Source organism: Hemibagrus wyckioides, linkage group LG08, assembly GCF_019097595.1.
Source record: "Hemibagrus wyckioides isolate EC202008001 linkage group LG08, SWU_Hwy_1.0, whole genome shotgun sequence".
In the NCBI taxonomy this organism is placed as follows: Eukaryota; Metazoa; Chordata; class Actinopteri; order Siluriformes; family Bagridae; genus Hemibagrus; species Hemibagrus wyckioides.
This window is the reverse complement of record NC_080717.1, coordinates 1983731-2008655: the sequence shown is the minus strand read 5'-3', so window position 1 is coordinate 2008655 and position 24925 is coordinate 1983731. Positions and strand designations below refer to the sequence as shown.

The 24925-nt window shown below is 38.6% G+C and overlaps 1 protein-coding gene across 2 annotated transcripts in view; it reads left to right on the top strand.

Annotated features, from left to right (window-relative positions):
* lingo2 (leucine rich repeat and Ig domain containing 2) overlaps window positions 1-20882 on the top strand; it is a 267417-nt gene extending 246535 nt beyond the window's left edge. For both annotated transcript variants that reach the window (XM_058397556.1, XM_058397555.1), the window contains one exon: window positions 17880-20882. In XM_058397556.1, coding sequence (XP_058253539.1) covers window positions 17892-19739 — 1848 coding nt within the window. In that variant the 5' untranslated portion in view covers window positions 17880-17891 and the 3' untranslated portion in view covers window positions 19740-20882. The remainder of the gene's footprint in view (window positions 1-17879) is intronic.
* Window positions 20883-24925: the final 4043 nt, after the last annotated feature.

Genomic DNA, 24925 nt, shown 5'->3' with positions numbered 1-24925 from the left:
AATCAGAAGACTAGAAAAGAGTAGAACCCTTTTAGAAAGCTAGAACCTTAATTCATCCAGGAACCATTTTTGTTAGCTTGTAGTCAGTGTACATCTATGTAGAACTTTCAAATCTGGAAATCTTATGGAAATTAGGCCAAAAATAAAGCATCTGAGGTTTCCATAGAAACGTTCATTAGATTCTATAGTGGCATTAAACACTGTATAAGTTCAAACACTCTTCATGTCCACTTCATTCAAGTATTGATTCCCGTCTGTCAAATTGACATCTGTATGTCTGAGATTTAATTTTATGATTTCAATTCAGTTTTAAAAACCTCATAAATTAGAATTTTTTACATATTTTAAGCTCTGTAGAATCAAAAGGCTTTGATAAAGACCGTCTCTTTAAATTTTAAGATTCCCAGTATACAGTAAGATTCCCAGTGTATTCTGGTTAGATCTAAATAGATAGAAATATTCCACGGAGTTTGAGATCCTCATGTTCAAGCTCATGTTGTGTATCTGGATTCTGCGCCACATCTGCTCTCTTCTATTAGGAGTAAAAATAACTTCGATATAAAATTTCATTACATGATAACATTTATTTCAATTAATAAATATATTAATGAAGTAATTAAAATCCATGTCATACAGGTTAATAATAATAATGATAATAAAACTGTAATTTAAAAAAATGTTGTTCCACTTCTAGTAAAATTTTAAGTAGGTCGTTTGGACAGTGTACCGGATATTTGGGTTATTCTTCAAAGCACAAAAGGGTTCTGTTCCTCAGACTTTATGGCACAGAATAAGTGTAGAGAAAGCGTACAAACACGAGCCTCCTGGGTAATTCTGCTCGTCGTTATATTAACGTGTGCTGTAGCAGTCTGGGTCCCATGCTGGACAATTACACATCTCTGACCAGCAGAACATCCTGCTCTTGTTATCTCCAGTGACGAGAGGCTTCAGCTTTAGGCTGAGATGATGCTTTCAGAGGATGCAGCGATGACAGACTGAGAGCTTCTCTTTCTTCCTCTGCATTAGATTTATTCTTTATATTTACACCAGCATGTAAGTGCTGAGTTCTGGATTCTTATTGGTCAGAGTTCTAGTATGTTAGCACTTCTATAGAAACAAAGTGCAATTACATGGACTTTGATATGAATGGCGCAAAAAAAAGGATTTAAAGACATGCATAATGGCTAATATGTTGACGTTATTAATATAAAAAAGGAAGGAGTCTCCAGTGTCAGCGTTTAAGAGTAAGAGTCTGAGAGTTTCTAATATTTTCAGTCATCTTCGGGATAGATAAAATAAGATTTGGCTAAAAGAGTGTGGCGTAAGAGGAATAAAACACCTCAGAACAGTCGCTCCGTTTAATCTCATCGCTCTGTCTTTGGTTATTTTCCTATAAGAGCACAAGGCAGTGTTTCATCCCATACACAGCTTCACTACCAAGGCTGTGTTCTGTGTTCTTTCTTCTCCTGTATCTATTCTTCTCTGTTGCCACGATCCATCCTGATCTCTTTTCCCACACAAAAATCTATGGCTCGCTTTTTTGCTTGCTGAAAATTGCCTTCTGGTTTACACTGGAGAAGACAGTGCAGTATCAGGTCCATCTAATGGACATCAATAAATAAAGCAGGCGTGACCAGAGAGTGAAGGCAGGAACCGGTGAGGTTCTGTTAATCAGACGCAGATCATTTGGGAAGCTTTTTGCTGTCTTGACTTCAAACCACAGTATCGACCTCTTACCTCACATCTGTACACAATTCCAGTAAAGCTGACAACATGAAACCTTAGATACTCTCTTAGAAGAAAAAAATGGTTCTGTTGAGGGTTCTTCTACTGAGACACAATAGATGGCTTCACTTTTAGAAAAGAATTCATGTGGAACTGTTTTCATCATAGGAACAATGATCCATCCAGGAAACCCTACAGGAACCCTTTTGGATGAGGTTACACTCAAACTGTATGAGACCAGTTACATCTAGAACCAGGAAGGTTTTTTTTCCCACTGTTCCTCAGGAAGCTCTTCAAGGTTTCCACATTCCAAACTAGCCCAAGAATGTCCTTTGGGGAGCTGTCTAGGTGAAGTACAGGAAGAAAAGACTCAGAATAGAACCCTTTTATAAAGCTAGAACCTTATTTCATTCAGAAAACCACTGAGGAACTATGTTTCTTAGATGGTAGTCAAACTGTAAAAAAAAAAATTCACATCTGTGTAGAACCGTTACACTTTTGGAGGGATGTAACATAAGTGTCATTTTTTCTTAGCACTCAACAGCAGTGGAATCTCGGCATATAAATTTTCACCTTAAGAATTGAAATTTTGTAAGAAATTTGCATCTGCATATGAAGCATTTTCGGCATCCTTACGAACAAAAACCAAACTGAACACCGGCAATGTGTACGCCCGGGAGCCGTTCAAAACTTGTTAGCGTCAGTGGAAATCCAAGCGAAACCAAATGAAGCGACTTCACGAATTTTACGCTGTTGTATTTTTGTCAGTCAGTGAAAGCTGTTTGGAAAGACTCAACCCAACGTGGCCTTCGGCATGCGTTCAAAAGCTAGGTGATTTTTCGGATGTTTTTTTGTTGACAGATTGGGGGCGTGGACGGTCTGTTCTATATTTAGCCCAAGCTTGGTGGCCACGACTTCCTGTGAGGACCCTTTACATGGAATGCTTGGGTCAGGTCTTTGTAAGCAGCCATACAGTTTACATACGCTTCCTATCGGTCATATTGGTCATATTTTTGGGAGCTGGAATGGATTATCTGCATTTACATTATTTCTGATGGGAAAATTTATTTCGCAATAAACATTTTCACTTTAAGAACTCGTCTCCAGAACGGATTAAATTCCTATGCCAAGGTTCCACTGTATGGTGTGCTGTTCCTTAATTTTCATTTAACGAAATGTTAGAAATCTTACACTGTGAGATTTACACCATCAATCTGAAACGCTGTAGCGAGACAGCTGAAGATTTGTCAAACCTCATAGACGTGTCTTTAATTATTCATCAGAGTCTCTAATCCAACACAATCCTGTGTCTTCAGGGACCTGGTGCCACGATGCATCATTTACTTTTCTCCTCATTTAGATTAGAAAGACTCGTAACGGTTAGCAGCACATTTTCCTGGAAGTCTGTCATTTTTCTCATTCCCTCTCTTCCTCCCGTTCTGCCGTTCCTCTTCTCGGCTTTATTGTCTTCGAGTTTGATTTTTCATTCATGCTGAGAAAAACAGAGTGTGACGGAGGGAGCGGGGAAGCGAAGGGCCGAGCGGATGAATAATTCAGCAGGCAATAAACAGCAGAGTGGAAAACAACGTGACGATAATTAATCAGCTCGCTAAATATAGACGCTGTGATTTGTTGGAAATTGTTTGTTTTGTTTGGTTTCTCGGCGAGGGTTTACACTCTCTTGCTCTGTCACACACTTATTTATACACACTGACTAAAAACGATAAAAATCAATTGATCGTTTTATTCTTCCTCAGCATCCGGTAGGGGGTGGGGTTTAAAGTATGAAGGTGGAGCTTGTGCTGTAGAAACGTCTCAGTATATTACTATCATTATTATTACCGAGATGAATCGGCTATGCATCCTGGCTATTTCGCTGTATGAGAAGGAAATTTATTCGGAAATAATTCGCAGGATCGTTACACAAAATTTATTGTAGAAAATCAAAAACATTTGTATGCTACATTTTTGCGTATAAACATAAACGATCGATCTGCGTTCCTGATCCTGAACCGCTCAGTTGTATATAACTGAGATAAATGTAAGTCGATCTAGATAAATGGAATCTGGCCAAATGATGCAAATTTTAGGTTCTGTAGTTTTTACTTCTGTTGCCATGGCAACATGTCAACATGCTGCCCGAGAGCAGGCGTGATTTATTAAGGTGCCCGCACTTGCATAAAGGAAATCGGCAAAACATCTGTAAATGTGGCAGAAACTTTAAGCTCAGTTCAGAATAATTTATAAAATATATTCGTTCCATATTTTATGAATTAAAAGACTGATAAATGAGATGAAACGTATATATTCCTGCTCCAGCACAGAATTAAAGGATCTTTTGCCGCCTGGCTGATCGTTTGTTATTTATCATTTACGTTTCGTTTTCTAGAACGCGAGATTTATTCCGTCTTCATGAATCGAAATTTCTCAGGTGGAGGCGGAGTCAAGGCAAAGTATTATCGTGTCAGCAAACAGTTAAAGAGTCTGTGGAAAGAAGTGGGGTGTGTGTGTGTGTGTGTGATTTCCATCATTGAATAGAATCAATTACATCAGGTGTGATTTCTTAAGATCAGAAACACAGCCGGACACACAGGCACACGAGCGGTCAGGCTGTATTCATCCTGTAATATTGCCATATTGATCAAACCTTTACCAAGACAAGGATCAACAATCTGTCCTCCCGCTTTCCTAATCTCCTCTTCACACGTTTTTATTTTAGCGTCCAGACCGAGGGCTAATCAATAGCTAATCCAGCTGGTGGTCAACGGAATAGCCCCCAAAAGGAGATCACCCTTTGTAGGTCAACTAATAAAAATGCAGCTGTGAGAGCATTGTGAGAGCACCGAGTGTGAGTACATGATGAAGTCATTAACCCTTTGTTCAGGTTCCGTGTTCATCTGTTTGCCTTCGACTCATCTGGGGTTAATTAACTGTAATTGGCTCATCTTTATGGAGATCCCTCAGGAGCTGACGTGTGAATGAGTGGAGTTTGCTTTATCACTAACAGTTTCTGGTTTATCAGCCCATCCACACTCATGTTGTTCCTCCTTCTCCACAGCAGCTCAACATTAATCGATGATTTCAGTGAAAGAACAATGTCATAATGTATGTTTGTTAAATAGTTATGTTGTCTAGATGAAGATCTTCCCTCACCTGCCTCACTTTGTTCTCTCGCTCGAGGTCAGTAAGACGAACACAGAGTCTGTTGTTTTACAGAGAAACTTGACAGGTGGAAACTCCTGAGTCCTGGAGATGGTGGGAAATGTCTCTTCCAACAAACCACTGACACTGGAGACTCCTTCCATAACTGGAGATAAGATAAATCATGTTGCTCCATGTGTATGAAGAGTTTATTAGATTCTAGATTTGTGAATTTATTAATTATAATAATTTGGCTTTCCATTAATGTTTATATATTAATATACATAATAAATGAATCCTATTGGCTGTTACATCCCTGAGAGAATCTTATTGGCTATTATTTTCAGGAGTGAATCTGATTGGTCGTTATTCCTAAGTTAATCATACTGGCTGTTAAATTCCAGAGTGAATCTTATTGTCTGCTCTTTTCAGGAGTGAATCCTTTTGGCTGTTATATTCAGGAGTGAATCCTATTGGCTGTTATATTCCTGAGTGAATCCTATTGGCTGTCACTGGATCGTCTCAGAGTGGAGCAGCTCAATTGAACTGATGCTAATTACATTGATCACAGGTTAAAGGTTAGCGCTGGTGTTAACTCTGCAGTCTAGAGAGATGGAAAGAGAGGAAGAGACTCGAGTCCCGGATTTCTGGAATTCTAGTCTTGGATTAAATCAGGAAGAGTGTGAGAAGTCAGTGTGGATTCAGAGAGGATGAGGAATCATGTATCCGGTGAGAGAGACTGTTACTGATCATTTCTGGAGTTTTTGGATGAAAGACTGAGTTCAGGTTTTATTCTGAAGCTTATTAATAATCTCTGATATTAATTCCACAGTCGTGATGTTCTGCTTTATTAAAAATACTTGAATTTTGTACCGAGTTCTTCACCGAGATCCCGAGAGATTTCCTCGAACTCTCCAAAAGAACTCAGGAAGAATTCTTGGCTGGTGTTTATTTCTGAGAAGGTAGAGGAGAAGCCACAGCATTTGGAAAAATGTTGCTCAAAAAAGGTTCTTTGAAGAGTAAAAGGCTCCTTGATTCCCAGAGCGGTTCTACTGGAAACCCTCTTAAAATACTGAAAGACTTTGTTGTGCAGTTCTACATAGAATTTTAAAACGTTACTAAAGAAAAGATTCCACTTGAGTAGAACCGCTTGAGAAACCATTAAGAAACTCTTTCCACTAAAACTAGAAGAACAGAGTAAGGGCACTCTTAGTGAAAACATAGAACCTAGAACCGTTTAGGTTCTTCACGTCTCCTTCTTCTTCTTCTTGATGACTTCTTCTTCTTGACTTCTTCTTCTTCTTCTTGACCTCTTTTTCTTCTTTTTCTTCTTCTTCTTCTTCTTCTTCTTGACTTCTTCTTCTTGACCTCTTCTTCTTCTTCTTCTTCTTCTTGACCTCTTCTTCTTCTTCTTCTTCTTCTTCTTCCTGACCTTTTCACTTGACTTTTTTTTTCTCTGCTGTTCCTCTTGAAGGCTCTACATAGAACCCACCATGTGAGTGCTTCCTGTATCTGAACAAAAAAATCTTGACCAAGGTTCTTCAAGTGTTCTTTAAAGAGTAAAGTGTTCCTCTCTGAAGGGTTCTGCTGGACACTTCTCTCAGACAGGAGAACATTTAGTTTTCAGAGATCTGTACAGATGTGATAGTTTAGGTTCTAACGCTGGCTTTCCTCTGAGAAATGACTGAAATCCTGAGGAGATAAATTCCTGGAGGTTCTCCATGAGCGCGTTATGATCGAGTCTGATAGAAAATCTTATAAATATAAATATTTAGCAGTGTTTTTCTGTCAACTTTAAAGCTGCAGACTTTGCCTCAATTTGCTGCAATTTTATTTTAGCACATAAGTTATGAGTGTGTGAGTCACCACACACACACACACACACACACACACACTTGCATGTATATATTTGTCATTTCTTATACATTTCTATTTCTACTTCCTGTTCACTTGTTTATCTTATTCATAAATTGATTTCTTTCTTTCTTTCTTTCTTTCTTTCTTTCTTTCTTTCTTTCTTTCTTTCTTTCTTTCTTTCTTTCTTTCCTTTGTTACACTTATAAATAATTAATTAGCTGTAATAATTAATAGATGTATTGTGATTTATGATTTCTTTTCATATGTTATTCTACATTAGTGTTCCGTGTCTGTGTGTGTGTCTGTGTGTGTGTCTGTGTGTGTGTCTGTGTGTGTGTGTGTGTGTGTCTGTGTGTGTGTGTCTGTGTGTGTGTGTGTGTTTGTATGCGTCTGCACGCTTTTCCGTGCCACATTAACTTGATGAATTACATTAGCTGGAGCACTCATGAGGAAAATAGTCTTGTGACTGTATCTGTCCGAGTCGTGGCCTTAAGGAAGCTTGGACCCGTTCAGCAGCCTCACCTCACGCTGCAGGACACACACACACACCTCAGGCTAAGAGAGATTCTTAGTCCACCTTTTATGACTGATCACAAAAACAACATTTTAGTAGAACATGCATCCAATAAAATCAAGCTATAATTACAGTCATGGAGGTTAGCCCAGCCCCTCAGCCTGACATTAACCTCACACAGGATGAGATTAAGATTTTTTTTTTTCATTTCATTGTCTGTAGCGCTTATCCGATCTCTACTCGGGTCACGGGGAGCCTGTGCCTATCTCAGGCGTCATCGGGCATCAAGGCAGGATACGCCCTGGATGGAGTGCCAATGGAGTTGTTATATTTATATTATTTGTTATTTAGTGATTTTAATCTTTTTTTTTTTATTTTTTTTTAGTTTTGATTTTAAAACTAAATACTATATAATAAATGAATTAATAAATTAAATAATAAATAAAAAAATAAATAGATAGATACATAAATAAATAAATAAATAAATAAATAAATAAATAAATAAATAAATAAATAAATATTACATTTAGAGATAAATGTGTATGTTAAAAAAATGTTTATACTATTTTTTTTATTAGTCTGCATTGTGTTTTTCTTTAATTGTAACTATAAATAAATAAATAATACATTTAAAAAAACATCACTGAGAGTAAATTGCTGTAGAATAATTGAAGCTGTTATAGAAAAATGTATTTATATCATCACACCATTCTGTCACTGATTATTTTCCTAAAACAGACCCCGAGGCAGTGTTTTCCTCCTTAGTGATTCTTCTCTCAGGTGATCCTCTGTGATCCTCACTTCAGGGGTCGTTAGAGTTTAATTCGGACGCGTCTAATTATAACAATTGCCCGAGAGCTTCCGCTGAGTTGCATTAACGTTCCCTAAAGCTAAAGAGTATTAAATAAACAGAGAGAGAGAGAGAGCAGAAAAAGGAAGTGTTTTTCTTCTTCCTTTTCGTTTCTCAGCATCACTCCAGCGCTCGTTAACACGCTCTCCTTCCTCCTGACGAGTCCAGAGCGAAGTTTAATTTTAATGAAATAGTTTTTGGGTTTTTTTCATCTTTTTACACGACAGTAATTATCCAGTACATTACAGTTTATTTACAGGGTAAATATCTCCAACTGAGAGCAGAGCACACGCAATAACGCTCCAGTTCATACTAGTTTAGGACCATTTTTAACTTTAAACTGGTATTAATTAGTTCGTCCCACTCGTTGCTGTGCTGTGATGTGTTTCAGGAAATAAAAATGATTACAAATGAAATTCTCCCTCATTTTCATTGCAGTTGGCTCGTCTGTTAGTCCATGATAAATTGCTGATAAATTATTCAGCTGTTTAATACGTTGAAAGGTTATTTATTTCTTTGGTTGTTTGTTATTTGATGATAAAGAAAGAAATTGACATTTTGCTTTAACTCTAAACAATATAATACATAGTAAATAAATAAATAAATATATATATATATATATATATATATATATATATATATATATATATATAATATATATATATATATATATATATATATATATATATATATATATATAATATATATATATAATATATATATATATATATATATATATATATATATATAAAATTATAACTAAATTTATTTATTTATTTATTTATTTATATTTCATTTTCAGAGAGAGAGTATATGATAGATAGATATGCATAATGTTTATTTTAATTTTATGTTTATAAAAAATTTCAAAATATTTTTTCTTGGAATTTTTTATATTAAAAATATTTTCTTTCTTTCTTTTATTTAATTAGGCACTGTAGGCAGTGGTTTCTAGTTCAAATAAATAAATAAATAAATAAATAAATAAATAAATAAATAAATAAACAAACATTTAATATTTAAATAAATATTTAAATATAAAATTATTACAAGCAAAGCTAATTATTTTTAAATACTGAATTTATTTTTTTTAATGATAACATTCCCGTGAAAGACTTTTTTTCGTGATACGGAAGGTGTGATGAATAAGAGTGCTGCAGACGCTCTGCATTTATAGTTAAACCTGGACTTTATTAAGTACTTAGCCCTTGACCCGTACAATAAGCAAACAAAAGAGGAACTGTGCTACAATTAGTGAACTTAAACCTTGGACTGCAGCTGCTCCTTCATAAGCGATAAGCCGTGAAATCATTCTAGCCTGACTTCTCATTACGACTGGATTAAAAACACACCGTCGCTGAAACACTGCAGGTTAATGGCGCACTCCTTCACTGCTTTAACCTGCCAGTTAATTACATCTTTCCTTCGGGGTGGCGCCATTAGCCGGTATGAGGCTCATTAAAATAAAGCGATGATTTAATAATTTTCCCAGGTAATTATGCTGATGAGAAATCAGAGATAGCGTGCTCGGCTTAGCCTTCTAAATAAAGACGTCTTTGCCTGATCTGACAGGTGCAAGGATCTTTAAGACGACTTCTATAAGTACTAACAGTTCATCTGTTCTGGAGATTTCAGACCCTACAGCTGTGATAAAGCTCATTACTGTCAGCTACAGAGGCGGAGAGTCAGCAAACGTTCGCTAAGTGACAGCTGTGTGAAGACGACGTTAATTCAGCAGGAACCTTTCGCTCCATGTGACGGATTTAGTCGTTTCTACACTTTAAGGTCATTCCTGTTTACGTTGTTTACTTCCATCGAGTTTATCTATTAGCGTTTACACTTTGCGTCATTTCTCTATCCAAACAGTCAGACGAAAACGTCGCGTAATGATGTACCTGATTGAATTAAGTCTAGACGTCATGAGAATGAATGTTGCACTTTTACTTTTTGTCCCAGAGCTCATAAGCTTACATAACACCTACACAAGCCGTTGACATAAACCTGCACAACATTTTCAAAGGAATGACATCAACCTTGTATAAATGTGTGTACCGTAACAGTGATGTCATGAGCACAGCTTTAACACCTTAGCTAATGAAAGTCTTTATAAGGCTACATATGACCTACATAAGCCTTACATAAGCCCTTCAAGGCACCTGACATAGCTGATATAAACCAGTTGCACGTTTTTTTTTTTGGACATCATGACTACAGAGTTTGTGCTTTTGATTCTAGAATGGTTTATAATGCTACATAAGCTCTACATAAGCCTTTCTGCTTACATGGGCCTCCGGAGTCAGTGCCTGAGAGATAAGGAGTTTATTCGACTGGTTGGGGAAAACGTGCAAGTGTGTTTACGAGTAACTCCGCCTTCCTTCACGTATCTGCCTCCTCAAGCCACTGCACCTTTACACACATCATATCTGCCTCATTTCTTTTTACGTCCCAGACGATAGCTCTGGTATTATGGGCTTCACGACTAACCGAGTAACCTTTTTAGTCGGCTATTCATTTACTGCTTGGTTAGCGAGAAGCCGGTGTAAATTTCCACGTGTGTTCACACGATTGATTTTTATTCTACTGAGTGTTATGATGTGAGTTTTAGCTGCTGGAATCTGGAAGCTGTGCTGCTGAGGCGAGCGAGTGACGAGCACTGTTTTATTTCCACATGATTAATCCCACCTCATTAGCCTGATTTTCTTTTCCGCCTGGACTCGGCTGGATCTCAGAGCGACTTTTCCTCATTGTGGAGTAAACAAAACAGATCCAGGAGTGTAAAAATGCTCCAGTGCTGCACAGAAACATCAAACAAAAGCAGGGAACCTTGGTGTGGAGATATGGGTTTCTCCGATTTCACACGGCGGATTATGGTGCTTGATTGCACAGCGGCTGCATTCGTTATCTAAAGCCTGACACCGGCCGAGCGGAAACGGCAGCGAGGTTCGGGAAGAGCGCTAAGCTCTGTTTTATTCTGACCTACAAAGCGGAGAACCCGGTCGGATCAGGAGCTCTATGACGTCCGGGGCGTGCGGAGGATAAGCGTAACCTGCATCTGGAGTTTTAGAAGTGTTTAGATAGTCGGTGACATTTTGTCTACTCAAGAAGGTGAAAAAGACAAGAAGTAAACAATCAGCTCTGGAGGAAAGGAACTCGACATTTATAAGCACTGATGAGGTTCAGGTTCTAACATTCCAGCGTCGTCTCTGTCCCGTGACATGGTTCAGGAAATGAAAATTCTTAGATGAAATTCTTCCTTGTTTTCAGTGCAACTGGCTCGTCTGTTAGTCAATGATAAATTATTCACTTATTTAATACATTGAAAAGTTGTTTATTTATTTGTTATTTGGTGATCAAGAAAGAAATTCACTTTTGATTTTAAATCAAAGCAATATGATATGTATTAAATAAATTAATTAATTAATAAATATTTCATTGTCAGAGAGATATTTAAAAAAAAATTCCAAAATATTTTTTGTAGAATATTTTTTATACTATATTTCATTTCTTTTTTTTTCAATTAGGTGCTGTAGGAAGGGTTTTCTAGTTCCAAAAATAATAAATAAACAAATAAATAAATAAAAAAAATAATAAATAAATAAATAAATATTTCATTTTCAGAGAGATATTTTAAAAAAATTTCAATATATTTTTTGTAGAATTTCTTTTATATTATATTTTATTTCTTTATTTTTTGTTTAATGAGGCACTGTAGGAAGGGTTTTCTAGTTCCAAAAAATAAATTAATTTTTAAAATTATTATAGACAATGCTAATAAAAATAATAATAGTATTTATTTTATGATAACATTCCTGTGAAAGATTTTTTTTTGTGATAAGGACAGTGTGATGAATAAAAGTGCTGCAGTCGCTCTGCATTTATAGTTAAACCCAGACTTTATTAAGTACTTAGCCCTCGACCCGTACAATAAGCAATCAGAAGAGGACCTGTGCCTTATTTCTTTCCCAGTTTGATTGGTTGAAGCTAAAACTCTTCCAAGGTTATGGTGAAGCAGCCTCGGAGGAAGGAGGATCAGGGACTGGGATCGGGGATGAGTATGAGGTCTTATTTTTAATAAATAAAACATTCTTCACTTTTTCATGTGTTCTAAAAAAGAATTTGATGATCGTCCAAAGCACTCCACACTAAAACCTCTCACAGATGGCTACAATCAATACACTCGCACAATACATGGCCATGCTCGTAACCAGGCAACTACAGTCCCTTACCCACAGCGCTCTGAAAAACCGCATTCACAGCTAAAGGTGAAACAAGGTCCGGCGCTATGAGGCAAAAAAAAACAAAAAAAAAACTTCGCTTTGGACCATCTGTGTGCTTGTTTTCAAGAACAAGGACACAAAACCCGAGATGGAATTAGAACTGAGTGGAATATTCCTCAGAAGCTCTTATCCAAAGCAGGTAAAGGTAAGGAGACCCGATTGGCAGTGACGGGATTCGAGCTCACAACCTTCAACCGTCATCGACGTCACACAACCTGGTGTCCGCTCCGACTCAGTGCGGCTCTGTCAGAGCTCACAACCACAGAGCACAGTGTGATGGAGCACAGCACCCTGGAGAAACACTCAGTGTTGTGTGTTCAAGGAACTGGAGAGTTCTGTGCTTGAGGAACAGTGTGTTGGAGAAAACATGTGTTACAGGAACCAATGTCTGGAAGAACTGCATTAAAGGAACCATGTGTTAGAGGAACTATGTGTTAGAGGAACTGTGTGATGGAGGAACTGTTTACTGGAGTGTTGGAGGAACTGTTTGTTTTGGAACTAGTTGTTAGAGAAATTATGTGTGATTATGAAGTGTGTGTTTTAGGAACTGTGTGTTGGAGGAACTGTGTATTAAAGGAGCCATGTGTTAGAGGAACCATGTGTTGAAGAAACTGTGTGTTGGAGGAAACATGTTTTTGACGAACCAAGTGTTAGAGGAACTGCGTGTTGGAAGAGCCATGTGTTGGAGGAACTGTGTGTTTTAGGAACCATTTGTTTGACAAACCAAGTGTTAGAGGAACTGTGTGTTGGAGTAACCATGTCTTAGAGGAATTGTGTGTTAGAAGAACTGTGTGTTGGACGAACTGTGTGTTTTAGGAACTGTATGTTGGAGGAACTGAGTGGTGAAGGAACACTGTGTTGGAGGAACAGTGTGTTGGTGGAACTGTGTGTTGGAGGAACCATGCATTAAAGGAGCCATGTGTTAGAGGAACCATGTGTTGAAGAAACCATGTGTTGGAGGAACCTTGTGTTGAAGAAACTGTGTGTTGGAGGAACTGTATGTTGGAGGAACTGTATGTTGGAGGAACCATGTGTTAGAGGAACCATGTGTTAAAGAAACCGTGTGTTGGAGGAACTGTATGTTGGGGGAACCATGTGCAGTTATACAGCTAATAAATTGTCCTGTTAGTGTATAAAAGTGTGTATGTAAATGAACCTGTGCTGAGTTTATGATTAGCAGCTTGACTTTAGCGACTGGTGTGATCATGTGACTCTCCTCAGAGTCACTGCTGGAGGTTTGGTGAGAAAAAAGCTTTGATTTTAAGCTTTAGTGCTGATTACTGCATACTGCTGCATGGACTTCCTTGAACCCAGATGACCTCGCTCTCGCTAGCATCAGTAGCGTAGCAAGACAATCACCAAACCTCCTGAATCGTGAAATTTCTCTGATGTGCATTTTCTCCGCACTTTGAGTCCAGGGGAAGAATAAAAAAGTACTTTAAACACGGCGGGCCGGTCATGTGAGCGTCCAGACGCCGGGCGTGCGGCTCATCTGTAAAATATTCTACTGTAAAATGAAACGGTTATCTTTTAAATGGCCGGGTTATTGCCTTGTTTTTATTTGCTCTTTTAATTTGGCAGTAAGAAGCATGCTCTGTTAAACGGAGTGGAATGATAAATATTTATAGACCAGAGAGGAGCTGTGTGAGTGCGTCTGAGACGATAACTAGCATTACTCTGCTTCAGCGATATTACACATTATAATCATCTTATATCTACAGGCCTGACCACTTCTCTGTCCGCGACGTCCTCCGCTCACACGCTACGAATACACCCAGAGGAATGCTAATAAATAATCAATACAAATGGCTCCCTCATTGAGCGTTCACGTTCTTTACGCTACTTCCACACACAGTTAGAATTATTTAAAGTCATGTAGTTTGAGGAAAATAATCAGTGATTGGATGAGAAGATGAAGCCTAGCGACGCTTTTAAAACAGTATTTTACTAAAATAGCAATTACGTTGCGCTTAACGTTGTGAAACATCAGGTAAACATGCTATTTTAAATATCAGATAAACATGCTAGTTTAAACTCAGACAAATCTAGCATATGGATTCCGGCTTATCTAAAGTTTAATAGACCTGTGTGGGAATTGTGCTAAGTTAAAAAAAATAAAAAAAATTAACTAGGTAGCAAAACTTAACAAGCTAATTTACGAAATTTAGCTAGCTAGCTAACTTAACTATAAAACAGAACTAGCTAATGTACCTCATTGAAAGCTATCTAACAGACTTTTAACGTACAGAGCAGAAGGTAGTTTTCTTTAGCGCTGATGGAGAAAAGATTTTATTATTCCGTGTGAAGCGAATAAAATATTCCATCCTGTATTATTGGAGTATTATTTATTAGAATGAATATTTAGGACAGTATTAGCAACAGCTGCACTAACATTTGCCTCCAGCAGAGTCAAAATCACAATGACCCCACCTTCAGCCTTCTCTGACTGAACCAATGAAATGTAATGCTGCCCTCAGAAGCCCCGCCCATAAATATAAATCCACTGAACGTACTCTAAACTCTAAATCTTTCAAATACGACGATATTTTTCTCTCCTACAGGTTTAGTTGAGTAAGAGAGCGAGTGTTCACACTTTTATCTTCAAAATCACAACAAATCGCGTGTCTTTTCCACTCATAAGCACTTTATAAACTAAATACACTTCGGTTTAAACATGTTTAAATGTGTTTTTAACTTCCAAAACACAGAGAAAACAACACATTAGCAACAGATGTTGCTTCCAGATGTGTATCAAACATTCAAATGCACAAAAATGCACTTAGCTTTTGCCTGAGGTCTCTGCAGATAGCAACGGTTGCTAAGTAGCGATTGGATAGCGTAAAACCAGGAAGTCGGATATGACAACCTAGGTTTTATTTTAATATCGATATTAATGAGAAAATAAAGGTTTGTGAGCATCGTTTGTGATCTCTCTCTCTCTGTCTCTCTCACACACACACACACACATGGATAAAGATATCACACACTTTGAAAGGTTACATTTGCAAGTGTAATGCATTGTTAGTCAAAATGCACTTTATATCTTCCTTTTTTGACAATCTTGTCAGCATGCTATTTGCTTCAGCATAGTGTGTGTGTGAGAGAGTGTGTGTACGAGTGTGTGTGTGTACGTGTGTGTTTTATAACAACAGCGAGATGTGTTTAGTGCCTTCTGGGTTTTTTCACTGCTGGATAAATTTAGGGAAGGGTATGTGTGTGTGTGTGTGTGCAGGTACTTGGCATTTTTTCTAATGTTATTTATTTATTTTTGTCATAAAATAATAATGATATGAAAGTTGATGAAATAATCAACAAAAATTTGAAATTTCACATGAAACTTGACGAAAAAAAGGTTTTATTTATCCGCCTGTAATTACGGCTGTGTCAAAACACATCTCACGAGGACAAGCTAAATGTCATGCTGCTACAGGAAACTAATCAGTGACGAGTTTTGATGAAACTGAGCTACGGTTATGCTACACTCCTGTTATGGCAGCTATAATCACTGACACTGGAGACTCCTTCTGTCAATGTTAAATAAGCAGCTGCTTCACGAGTCCAGTTATTTTACTTTGGAAAATTGAAGCTAGTGTCATGCAGTGTGTTGTGATTTACCCGTGCAGATTTAATGCGGCGTGCTAAATTAGCCTTGTAGCTCCAGTACAGAAAGCTTTGGCACATCCACGCTGGAGTAAATTAGTCGCTGCAGAAGGTTTGATGCTTTCATCCATCTGGGTCTGAAGGAACGAGTTTTACTTTGCAGCGTGAAGAAAATTAGACCTGGTGAAAAAAATCCATTCAGAACCGTGTGTGTGTGTGTGTGTGTGTGTGCGTCCTCAGCGATATGAACCTCCTTTATCCTCATTCTCCCGACTGCACCCACTGTTTTTGTTGCAATTTTCTAATTGAATTAAGGAATATTTGTCTTCATTTTCTGGAATGTTCAAAGGTACGCTAATATTACACTTTTTAGCTAGCACTCCTCACATTCCAGGGTGAGCTTTAATAAGAAAGAAGATCCAAGGAGAGGAGAAGCTCTGATTTCTGTGGAGGGTAAAAAAAACAATAAGATGCAAGATGTTGAACACCATCATCTATCCGATCTAGCTGTCTGTCAATCATTACCTGTCAGTTTAGATAGCTCCGCCTCTTGCACAAGCATTCAGGATTCAGGTGGATTTTTGGAAGAAGTGCTGTTGTGAGAGGTTGAGTTTGAGGTTCCGCTAAGATTTAGCTGTGTAAACTAACTGGATATAACATTAGCAATTCCAATTATGCAAAACTCAAAGGCATTTTGATCCAGGAAAGGCAAGGGGTGCATGAAAAAGTCATTTTGTTGGTGAATTGTGGCGATCTAAAGGAACAAACATGTTAGGGTGCTCTGTAATTGAATAGTACCGTCGATTATTTTTCTAAAACAGCACCACACCCTGAGCTTTTCATGGAATATAAAAATATTTATTTATTCAGTAAAAACCGCCCTAACGCTTCTGAGTCAGTTATTAGTTACTCTTATGCCACGTGACTCAAGCTGCGATTCCATTGGACACTAAGAAACAACCAAATCTGATTAATCTTGTGCACAGCAGATCCCTGAATCCGGTTTATTACTCAGTCAATTAGTATAGGGGCCAAATCATTGTCAAAAACAGGAAAAAAAACAGGAAGAAACTCTCTGTGATCCCTAGTGATCCACTCTATATCCCCAGAGCTCTTTGTAGAACTTATGATCTTAGCTGCCCAACTGATTCTACCTAGACATATCCCTTGTTTCTGTACAAACTAGCACCGATAGCCAGCTGTATTATTTCCATGAGAGTGCAGGATCATCAGGGATTTCTGCATGGTGAAAGATTGTGTAATATGTCTTCCTTGTCTGCAATCCTTTGTTTAGTCAACATCACAAAACAGCACATCGCAAGTGGAGTCTGAGATCTGCAAAGTCGTGTACCTGACAAGGGAAATACTGAGCGTCCAGTGACCTGATGTCCTGCAGTGATTCGAGCAACATGATATAACAGAGATGTTACGTAACCGTCTTTCTGTTAGATGAAGGAATTGGAACCTGATCTAGTCATGCTGATGCATGAGCGCACTAATTCCCATCTTCATGAATTCTGAGCAGACTGAAAGAAAAACCCATGGCTGTGAAATCATGTGGAAACATGACTCAGACCATGTACACACAGAGTGACCCCACGGGTGAGATCTGAGGCTGTTCATTTGTGTTTGCATGCGTCTGACCTGAACTCGGTCCTCTGTGGATATACAAGAGGCTTAAATCATGTTGAATGAAGATGCATCTGGAGATGTACCAAAGGGTTCTTGATGTAATAGAGATAACAGTTTCCTTTCTTTTTAGCAGCCAGCAGTTTATCACAATGTCACGTAGCAGGTTTTAAAAGAAAGGCTCTTGATGGTTTGCATAAAATCCTGATGTTATTCCTTATCTGATGTGCAAAATTGCATTTTCTGTGCCCTAAATCTGATTTCTCTTCTCTGTCTCCCTCTCTAGAGCCGTGACAGTATGGTGGACTGCCTGAGTCGAGTCATGTTGCACACAGCTATATCTTGCTGGCAGCCATTGCTGGGACTGGCCCTGGTGGCCGTCTTCTTAGGCTCTGCCCTTGCCTGCCCTTCCCGGTGTGAGTGCTCTGCCCAGAGTCGCTCCGTTATCTGCCATCGGAAACGTTACCCGACCATACCAGATGGCATTCCCATTGAAACGCGTATCCTGGACCTTAGCAAGAACCGCATCCAGGCCATCAATCCAGACGACTTCTCCGTCTACCCACACATTGAGGAGCTGGACCTGAGTGGCAATATCGTTGCCTATGTAGAACCAGGTGCTTTCAACTTACTCTCTAGTTTACACTCGCTCAGTTTGAAGAGCAACCGCATCAAGCTCCTGTCACTCGGCGTATTCGCTGGGCTTTCAAACCTCACCACGCTCGACATTAGTGACAATAAGATCGTCATCCTGGTGGATTATATGTTCCAGGATTTGCATAATCTCAAGTCGTTAGATGTAGGGGACAATGAGCTGGTGTACATCTCGCACCGAGCATTCAGTGGCCTGATTTCATTGGAGAGTCTAACACTGGAGCGCTGTAATCTGACCATGGTGCCGACGGATGCCCTGTCCCACCTTCACAACCTGGTGAGCTTGCATATGCGCTACCTCAGCATCAGTACCCTCCAACCTTACTCCTTCAAGAAACTATTCCGCCTGCGCCACCTGGAAATCGACAACTGGCCTTCACTGGATGTTTTCCCAGCCAACACATTGCATGGCCTCAACCTCACCACACTTTCTGTCACCAACACCAATCTGTCCACATTCCCCTACCAAGCACTGCGCCACATGCCTTACCTCATGCACCTGAACCTGTCCTACAGCCACATCCGCACTGTGGAAGGAGGTCTGCTGCAGGACCTGGTGCGTCTCCGTGAATTGAGATTAGCAGCATCCCATCTGGTGTCCGTGGAGCCATATGCTTTCCAGGGTCTACGCTGGCTCAGACTTCTCGACGTGTCCCATAACAGGTTGGACACTTTGGAGAAGAGTGTGTTCCATGCTCCAGAGTCCCTGGAAGTGTTGCTCATCCACAACAATCCTCTTGTGTGCGATTGTCGGCTCATGTGGCTGCTGCAGAAGCGGCACTCGATCTCATTTGGAGAAGAGCAACCTGAATGCAATACTCCTGAGGGAATCCGCGGGCGCCCTTTCAAGGAGGTCAAGGAAACCCTGTTGTCCTACTACGTGACCTGCACCAAGCCCAAGATCCGAGAGAACCGGACACAGCTGGTGTCGGTAGAAGAAGGGCAGCCTGCCCAGCTGCACTGCAGTGCAGAGGGGACTCCTCGCCCCACCATTTCCTGGGTCACACCACGCCGGAGGCATCTAACCAACAGGAGTCACGGAAGAGTAATGGTACACAACAATGGCTCGCTCTATATCAAAGCAGTGGAGCTTCAAGATGGTGGGGTGTACGTATGCGTGGCCTCCAACACCGCGGGAAATGACACGCTCATGGTGTCCTTGGCCGTCAAGAGCCTGGGCTCGCTCTATGCTAATAGGACCCAATACTATATAGATCCTAACAGTACAACTGCCAACAGCACCAATTCCCCCAACACAACCTTTGGTCTGGACCTAAAGACCATCCTGGTTTCTACAGCCATGGGTTGTTTCACATTCCTTGGAGTTGTCCTGTTCTGTTTTCTGCTCCTGTTTGTATGGAGTCGGGGCAAAGGAAAGCACAAAAACAACATCGATGTAGAGTACGTGCCACGCTCCAAGTCCAACGGCGCCTCACCCGAGGAAGCAGAACAGACCTCTGGTCCTCGACGCTTTAACATGAAAATGATTTGAGTGGATTTAATGGGTTGCCAGTGGGAATTTATGCACACAGACCCGTTATTGGGACCGGCCATGTCTGGATGTACACGTGCCCTCGACACAACACCCGTGCAGATGTTTTCCTGAACTCTAATGGGAGGAAAATGCGTGAAAGTATGTGTCAGTAATGAACTTTTCAATTTCTATGAATCCCTCTTAGTAAGAGGATGCATTCAAAGACACTTTTAAAAAAATATTGTGTACAGGACAGATTTGTAAAATTCAAGTATTACCCTTATTTGTTGGCTCGCAAAATTTGGCCTTCTCACTTCTACAGCGTGACGAACCATAAAACTGATTCCCTTCTCCACTGCACCACATATATGTACGTAATACTTAATTATGTATGTGTATGTTAACATGTAAGTCACTTTCTGTTATTTGCAATATTCACAAGATGCAATGTCAGCCAATTTTGCCATTCCTCTTGCCGTCGGAGAACCCACGGCCCTCTCCTGAAACTGTTTGTGAACCGAGGACAGAGGGCTTGGATGCTTTCAAAACGTTAACCTGAAGAATGTGTGTGCTGTTGATCTAACCCCAAATTATACAGTAATACTATATTTGTTTATAATATTGAAAAATGTTAAAGATATATAGAAGTTATTAATTAAAAAAAAAAACGCCCATTGAATTCAAACTGCATAATAAAGGTGAATAAGTGGATATTTCGAAATAATTAAAAAAAACGTGCACTGAGTTGCCTTTTTATTATTGGTGTATCTAATAAATGTGCAGCTCAGTGTATAAACGGTGTATCACACACACCGAGCTGACCGTTTATTAGATGCCTAGGAACTAAAAAACTGCCGACTCAGTGTAACGCCTTTTTATTCTACGTTTTTGCATTCGTTTACGGTTTACATGGACTAAGTTTTCTGTCCTAATTTTGTCTTTCTTTTGATCTTTATGCTAACCTGATGATGAAGTCCATGTCCTCATCCACAATGTAATCATCCGAATTATTTTTTTACCGTTCTTTTTAATTCTTATTTTTTGGTCCCCAATTAACAAAAATTTGGGCTTTTTGTCGTGGTAGTTTCTCATTTTGTTGTTGAATCATTTAGATTGTAAAGAGTTGAAAGAAAAAAAAAAAGAGAAGAAAAAATACATGTATGTGGAATAAAGAATATTGATTTGTATTTTGAGGTTTTCATTAATATGTCTATTTTATTAATTAATTCTGTGCATTAATAGGCACTAACTTTTGAAGAGCTATGATATTAATATAAAACAGGAAAAAAAAAGTTTTTTTTTTATTTTAAAATAATTTTAAAAAATACATATTTTATTTTTTTATTTTCCTTTTTTAGTATTTTTTTTTTACTTATGTACCAAGAATTACTTTAATTTTTTATTTTTTATTTTTAAATATTATGGCTATAACTGACCAGATCTGGTTAGACTCAACAAGAGGTTCAGCCATCTTGTCTAGACTAATTTAATTCAATAGTCTACAGTTAGTCACTGTGGACAAACAACAGCCGAAACAAAAAATCAGGGGAAAAAGGTTTAAAGTGTCTGCAGTTTGCCCTGACGGTGATCTCAACCTACTGAAATCTGAAAAAAACTCCTCTATAGGCATTGTATTTCAGACGCCGCTCTTCGGGAAGTGGCCGTTATCGGAAGAAGGATCTCATGAAAAGCTGTTAACCTTCTGACATCAGTGAAATGAGCAGGTTGGATATCGGAGACACCACAAATACAAGATCCAAGAACATTTGCCAAGTGTTATCGATGCTACACTTGCAGAAGAATCTATAAAAATGCATCAGAGCTTCTTCTTAAGATTTGTCAATATCCAAATGCTAAAAAGAAAGATTGAAAATGTGAGGGCCTTTCAGGCCAAGCAAAGAAACAGACACACATACACATATAAACACAAACACACAGCGACACGAGGCAGGATTTATCCAGCATGGAGTGTGTGTGTGCGCATGTGTGTGTTTGTGTGTGTGTGTGTGGCCCCATGAGATATTAGGAAGGTAAAGCTCTCCAGCTCAGAGAGACAAAAGGAAATGATGAGCTCACCGGGTCAGCAACGGCCATTTTTATCTCGAGTCCCAAGGGAATATTGTCACAAATAATTCCCATCACACACACACACACACAGTCGAATCACATATTTCACGTAGTATTTGTGTTATATTTTATGTGAATGTTTCCTCTGCATCGGTGTATTTTACTGCAGCTAAAGATAAATTTAGATATTCTAGCTTTTTGAAAATAATAAATAAATCTTTAAGTTTACACAAGGTACTAGAATTAAGAAGGTACCAAATTAAAGTTCTCTAGAATCAACAGGGTCATTTATTATGGTAACAAGGTACTGCCACGTAACAAACTAAAAGATTTAACTAGCCAGCTGAAAGAGGTTGCAATAAACAGTGTACAGGTAAAAAAAAAAAAAGTGTGAGAAGTGCCGAGGTACTAAACTAAAAATTAACAAGAAGTAACAAATATCAAGGCAACATCATGCTAATATGTTGGTATTAGTGCTATTAAAGTATTATGAGCAAAAAACTACCTTACTACTTTAAGTAACAATTATTGTAATAATAGAAATAATAATAAAATTGGTGTATGAAATAACATGGTACTAGATTAAAAGTAACAAAAGAAAGTTAATAAAAAGTTATCAGAGTAAGGAGTTCTAGCACAGAACCATCAAAGCAGAATTAAGAAGATTAATAAACTATTATCCAGACAATAAGACACAATATTCTAAATTCTCTAATTCCAAACTCACTATTCTAGTAATAAGGTAACGTAGTACTAGCAGAGCGGTACAATTAGCAAGACATGGTAACATGGTAGTATAATTAGCAAGATAACGTTGTACTAGAATGTTCTAAAAGGAACAAGGCGTTTGTAGAGTGTAAAAAGTTTTAAAGTAAACATTTGAGTAGCAGAGTGATGAACTTCCATTAGCAAGACATTGTAAGTGACAGCGCAGCACAGAGATACAAGGAACAAGTGAGAGAAAGAGAGAGAGAGAGAGAGAGAGACAGACAGACAGAGAGAGAGAGACAGAGAGACAGACAGAGAGAAAATCAGACAGACAGAGAGACAGACGAACAGAAGAGAGACAGACAGAAAGAGATTGAGAGAGAGAGAGAGAGAGAGAGAGAGAGAGAGACAGACAGAGACAGACGAACAGAAGAGAGACAGACAGAGAGAGATTGAGAGAGAGAGAGAGACAGAAGAGAGACAGACAGAGAGAAAATCAGACAGACAGAGAGAGAGAGGGAGAGAGAGACAGAAGACTGAACAGTGTGTATGCCGTATCTCTTGTGCAGTGAAGGATTCGACATCCTCCAGTTCCTATGGTAACAATCTCGCTTGCATCATAAGTCATTTGAAAGTGTGTTCCCATTTTTTTGGACTGTGTGTACAGCCAGAAGGCTGCTCATTAGCCTGCATCATTCATTAGAGGAACAGCCCATAGGAGTGTGTTAGTGTTAGTCAGAGCTAGCGTCTGTGAATAATAACTGAGAAAAACACACTTTCTAGACACTTTCCTTGTCATTTATTTGACAAATAACATCCAGAACTGAGGATCTCCACCACGGCTGGGTTTCTGTTGGGGATTAGTGTTATAAAGTATAAAGGTGAGGTTCTAAGACTCTAGGGTAACAAAGTACCCTAAATAACAAAGCTTACTAAAAGTACTAGAGGTAACAAATAGTGAGGCTTAGAGTACTAGACATAACATGGTAACAAAATGGGAATAAAAGTGACACTATGGGAAAATACTGAACGTGGCAAAGTGTGAAAAGGTTCTAGAGTAAATACGGTACTAGAAGCTACCAAAACAGCGCAGAGTTCAATAGTACTACACGTTGCAAGATACTGTTTATAACAATGGAGCATGGTTTTAGTAACAAGTTAATAAAAAAAGCAGTAAAAAAGAAGAATCAACAAAGTTACAAGTTTTGGTCCTAGAAACATGTCACAAGTCAAAACGTTACAAGTTAGACGTAACAAAGTGCTAGATTAACGAGATACAAAGTGCTACAGTTAGCACAATCCCACAATTAACAAGGCAACATGATACTATAATTAACTAAAAGTAACATGATATCAGTGTCATTATTTACATCTGGTATAACAGAGTACCAGTGATAAAAAGTTCCAGAAGTGACAAGCTAACAGAATTAACAAGGTAATATTAGCTAAGATTCCAAGTAACAGGATAAATTCAGTGTGTGTGTGTGTGTCATGTAGAAATGAATACTGAAAAAAACAAGGTGCTAAGGTAAAAACAAAGGGTTCTAGAATCTACCAGGGTTCTTGAGGTTGCCAGGTAAGACGATGCAGTGTACTGTGCTACAGTTAGCAGTTTTAAAGTTAGTAGAAATAACAAGGTACTAAACTAACGAGATTTACACACAGTTCTAATCACACGTCCATTAATTCAGGACTAGCCGAGTGACATAGGACCTGCATTAGAAGGAACGTAGAAGAAGAAATAGAAAACGTACCCCAATGAACATGGAAACAATATAATATTAGGTATTAAATAGAACAAAGTTAAATTAAAAGGAACTAAAGTAGTGTAACAAGTTAGCATGGTAACACTGTGCAACAAGGTAACACTGCACTAGAAATAAGAATGTAATGGTTTTACTGGATGTAACATGATAACAAGGTAAGAAGTCACTGGTACAAAGATACACCGAGGTAGGAAATAAAATAAACATGGTACTGGGGTTAGCTGAGTGCTAGCACTTCTGCTCAAATATCTTCTGGTTACTCGAGCTACTTGTTACTTGAGGTTTATGTGGAGTTCATCCTCTAGAACACGGACTCGGAGCCGAAGCTCGGACCGGGATTCTGCCTCATTTGCGAGTCTCTTTGAGTAAAAGTCTGTGTCAGATTCATAAATGCAAAATGTTTGATTCAGCAAAGTCTTTTTCCTACCTTTGAGGTTTCATATCTTTGTTTGTCATGTTCCACCTCGATGAGACTCAGTGTTTTTCTTCATCAAAGCCTACTTTGGCTCTGGCTCTAAAATAAATCTCTTCCTCTAAAGTGTAAATAATTTGATGGTAATGTGTTTCCCCCCAACTGTGAGGAGTTTTCACAGCTGAAGTCAATAATCGAAAAGGCTTGTTTTTTTTTCAGCAAAAGTGGACTTTTTTCATGCCAGTGTTGTA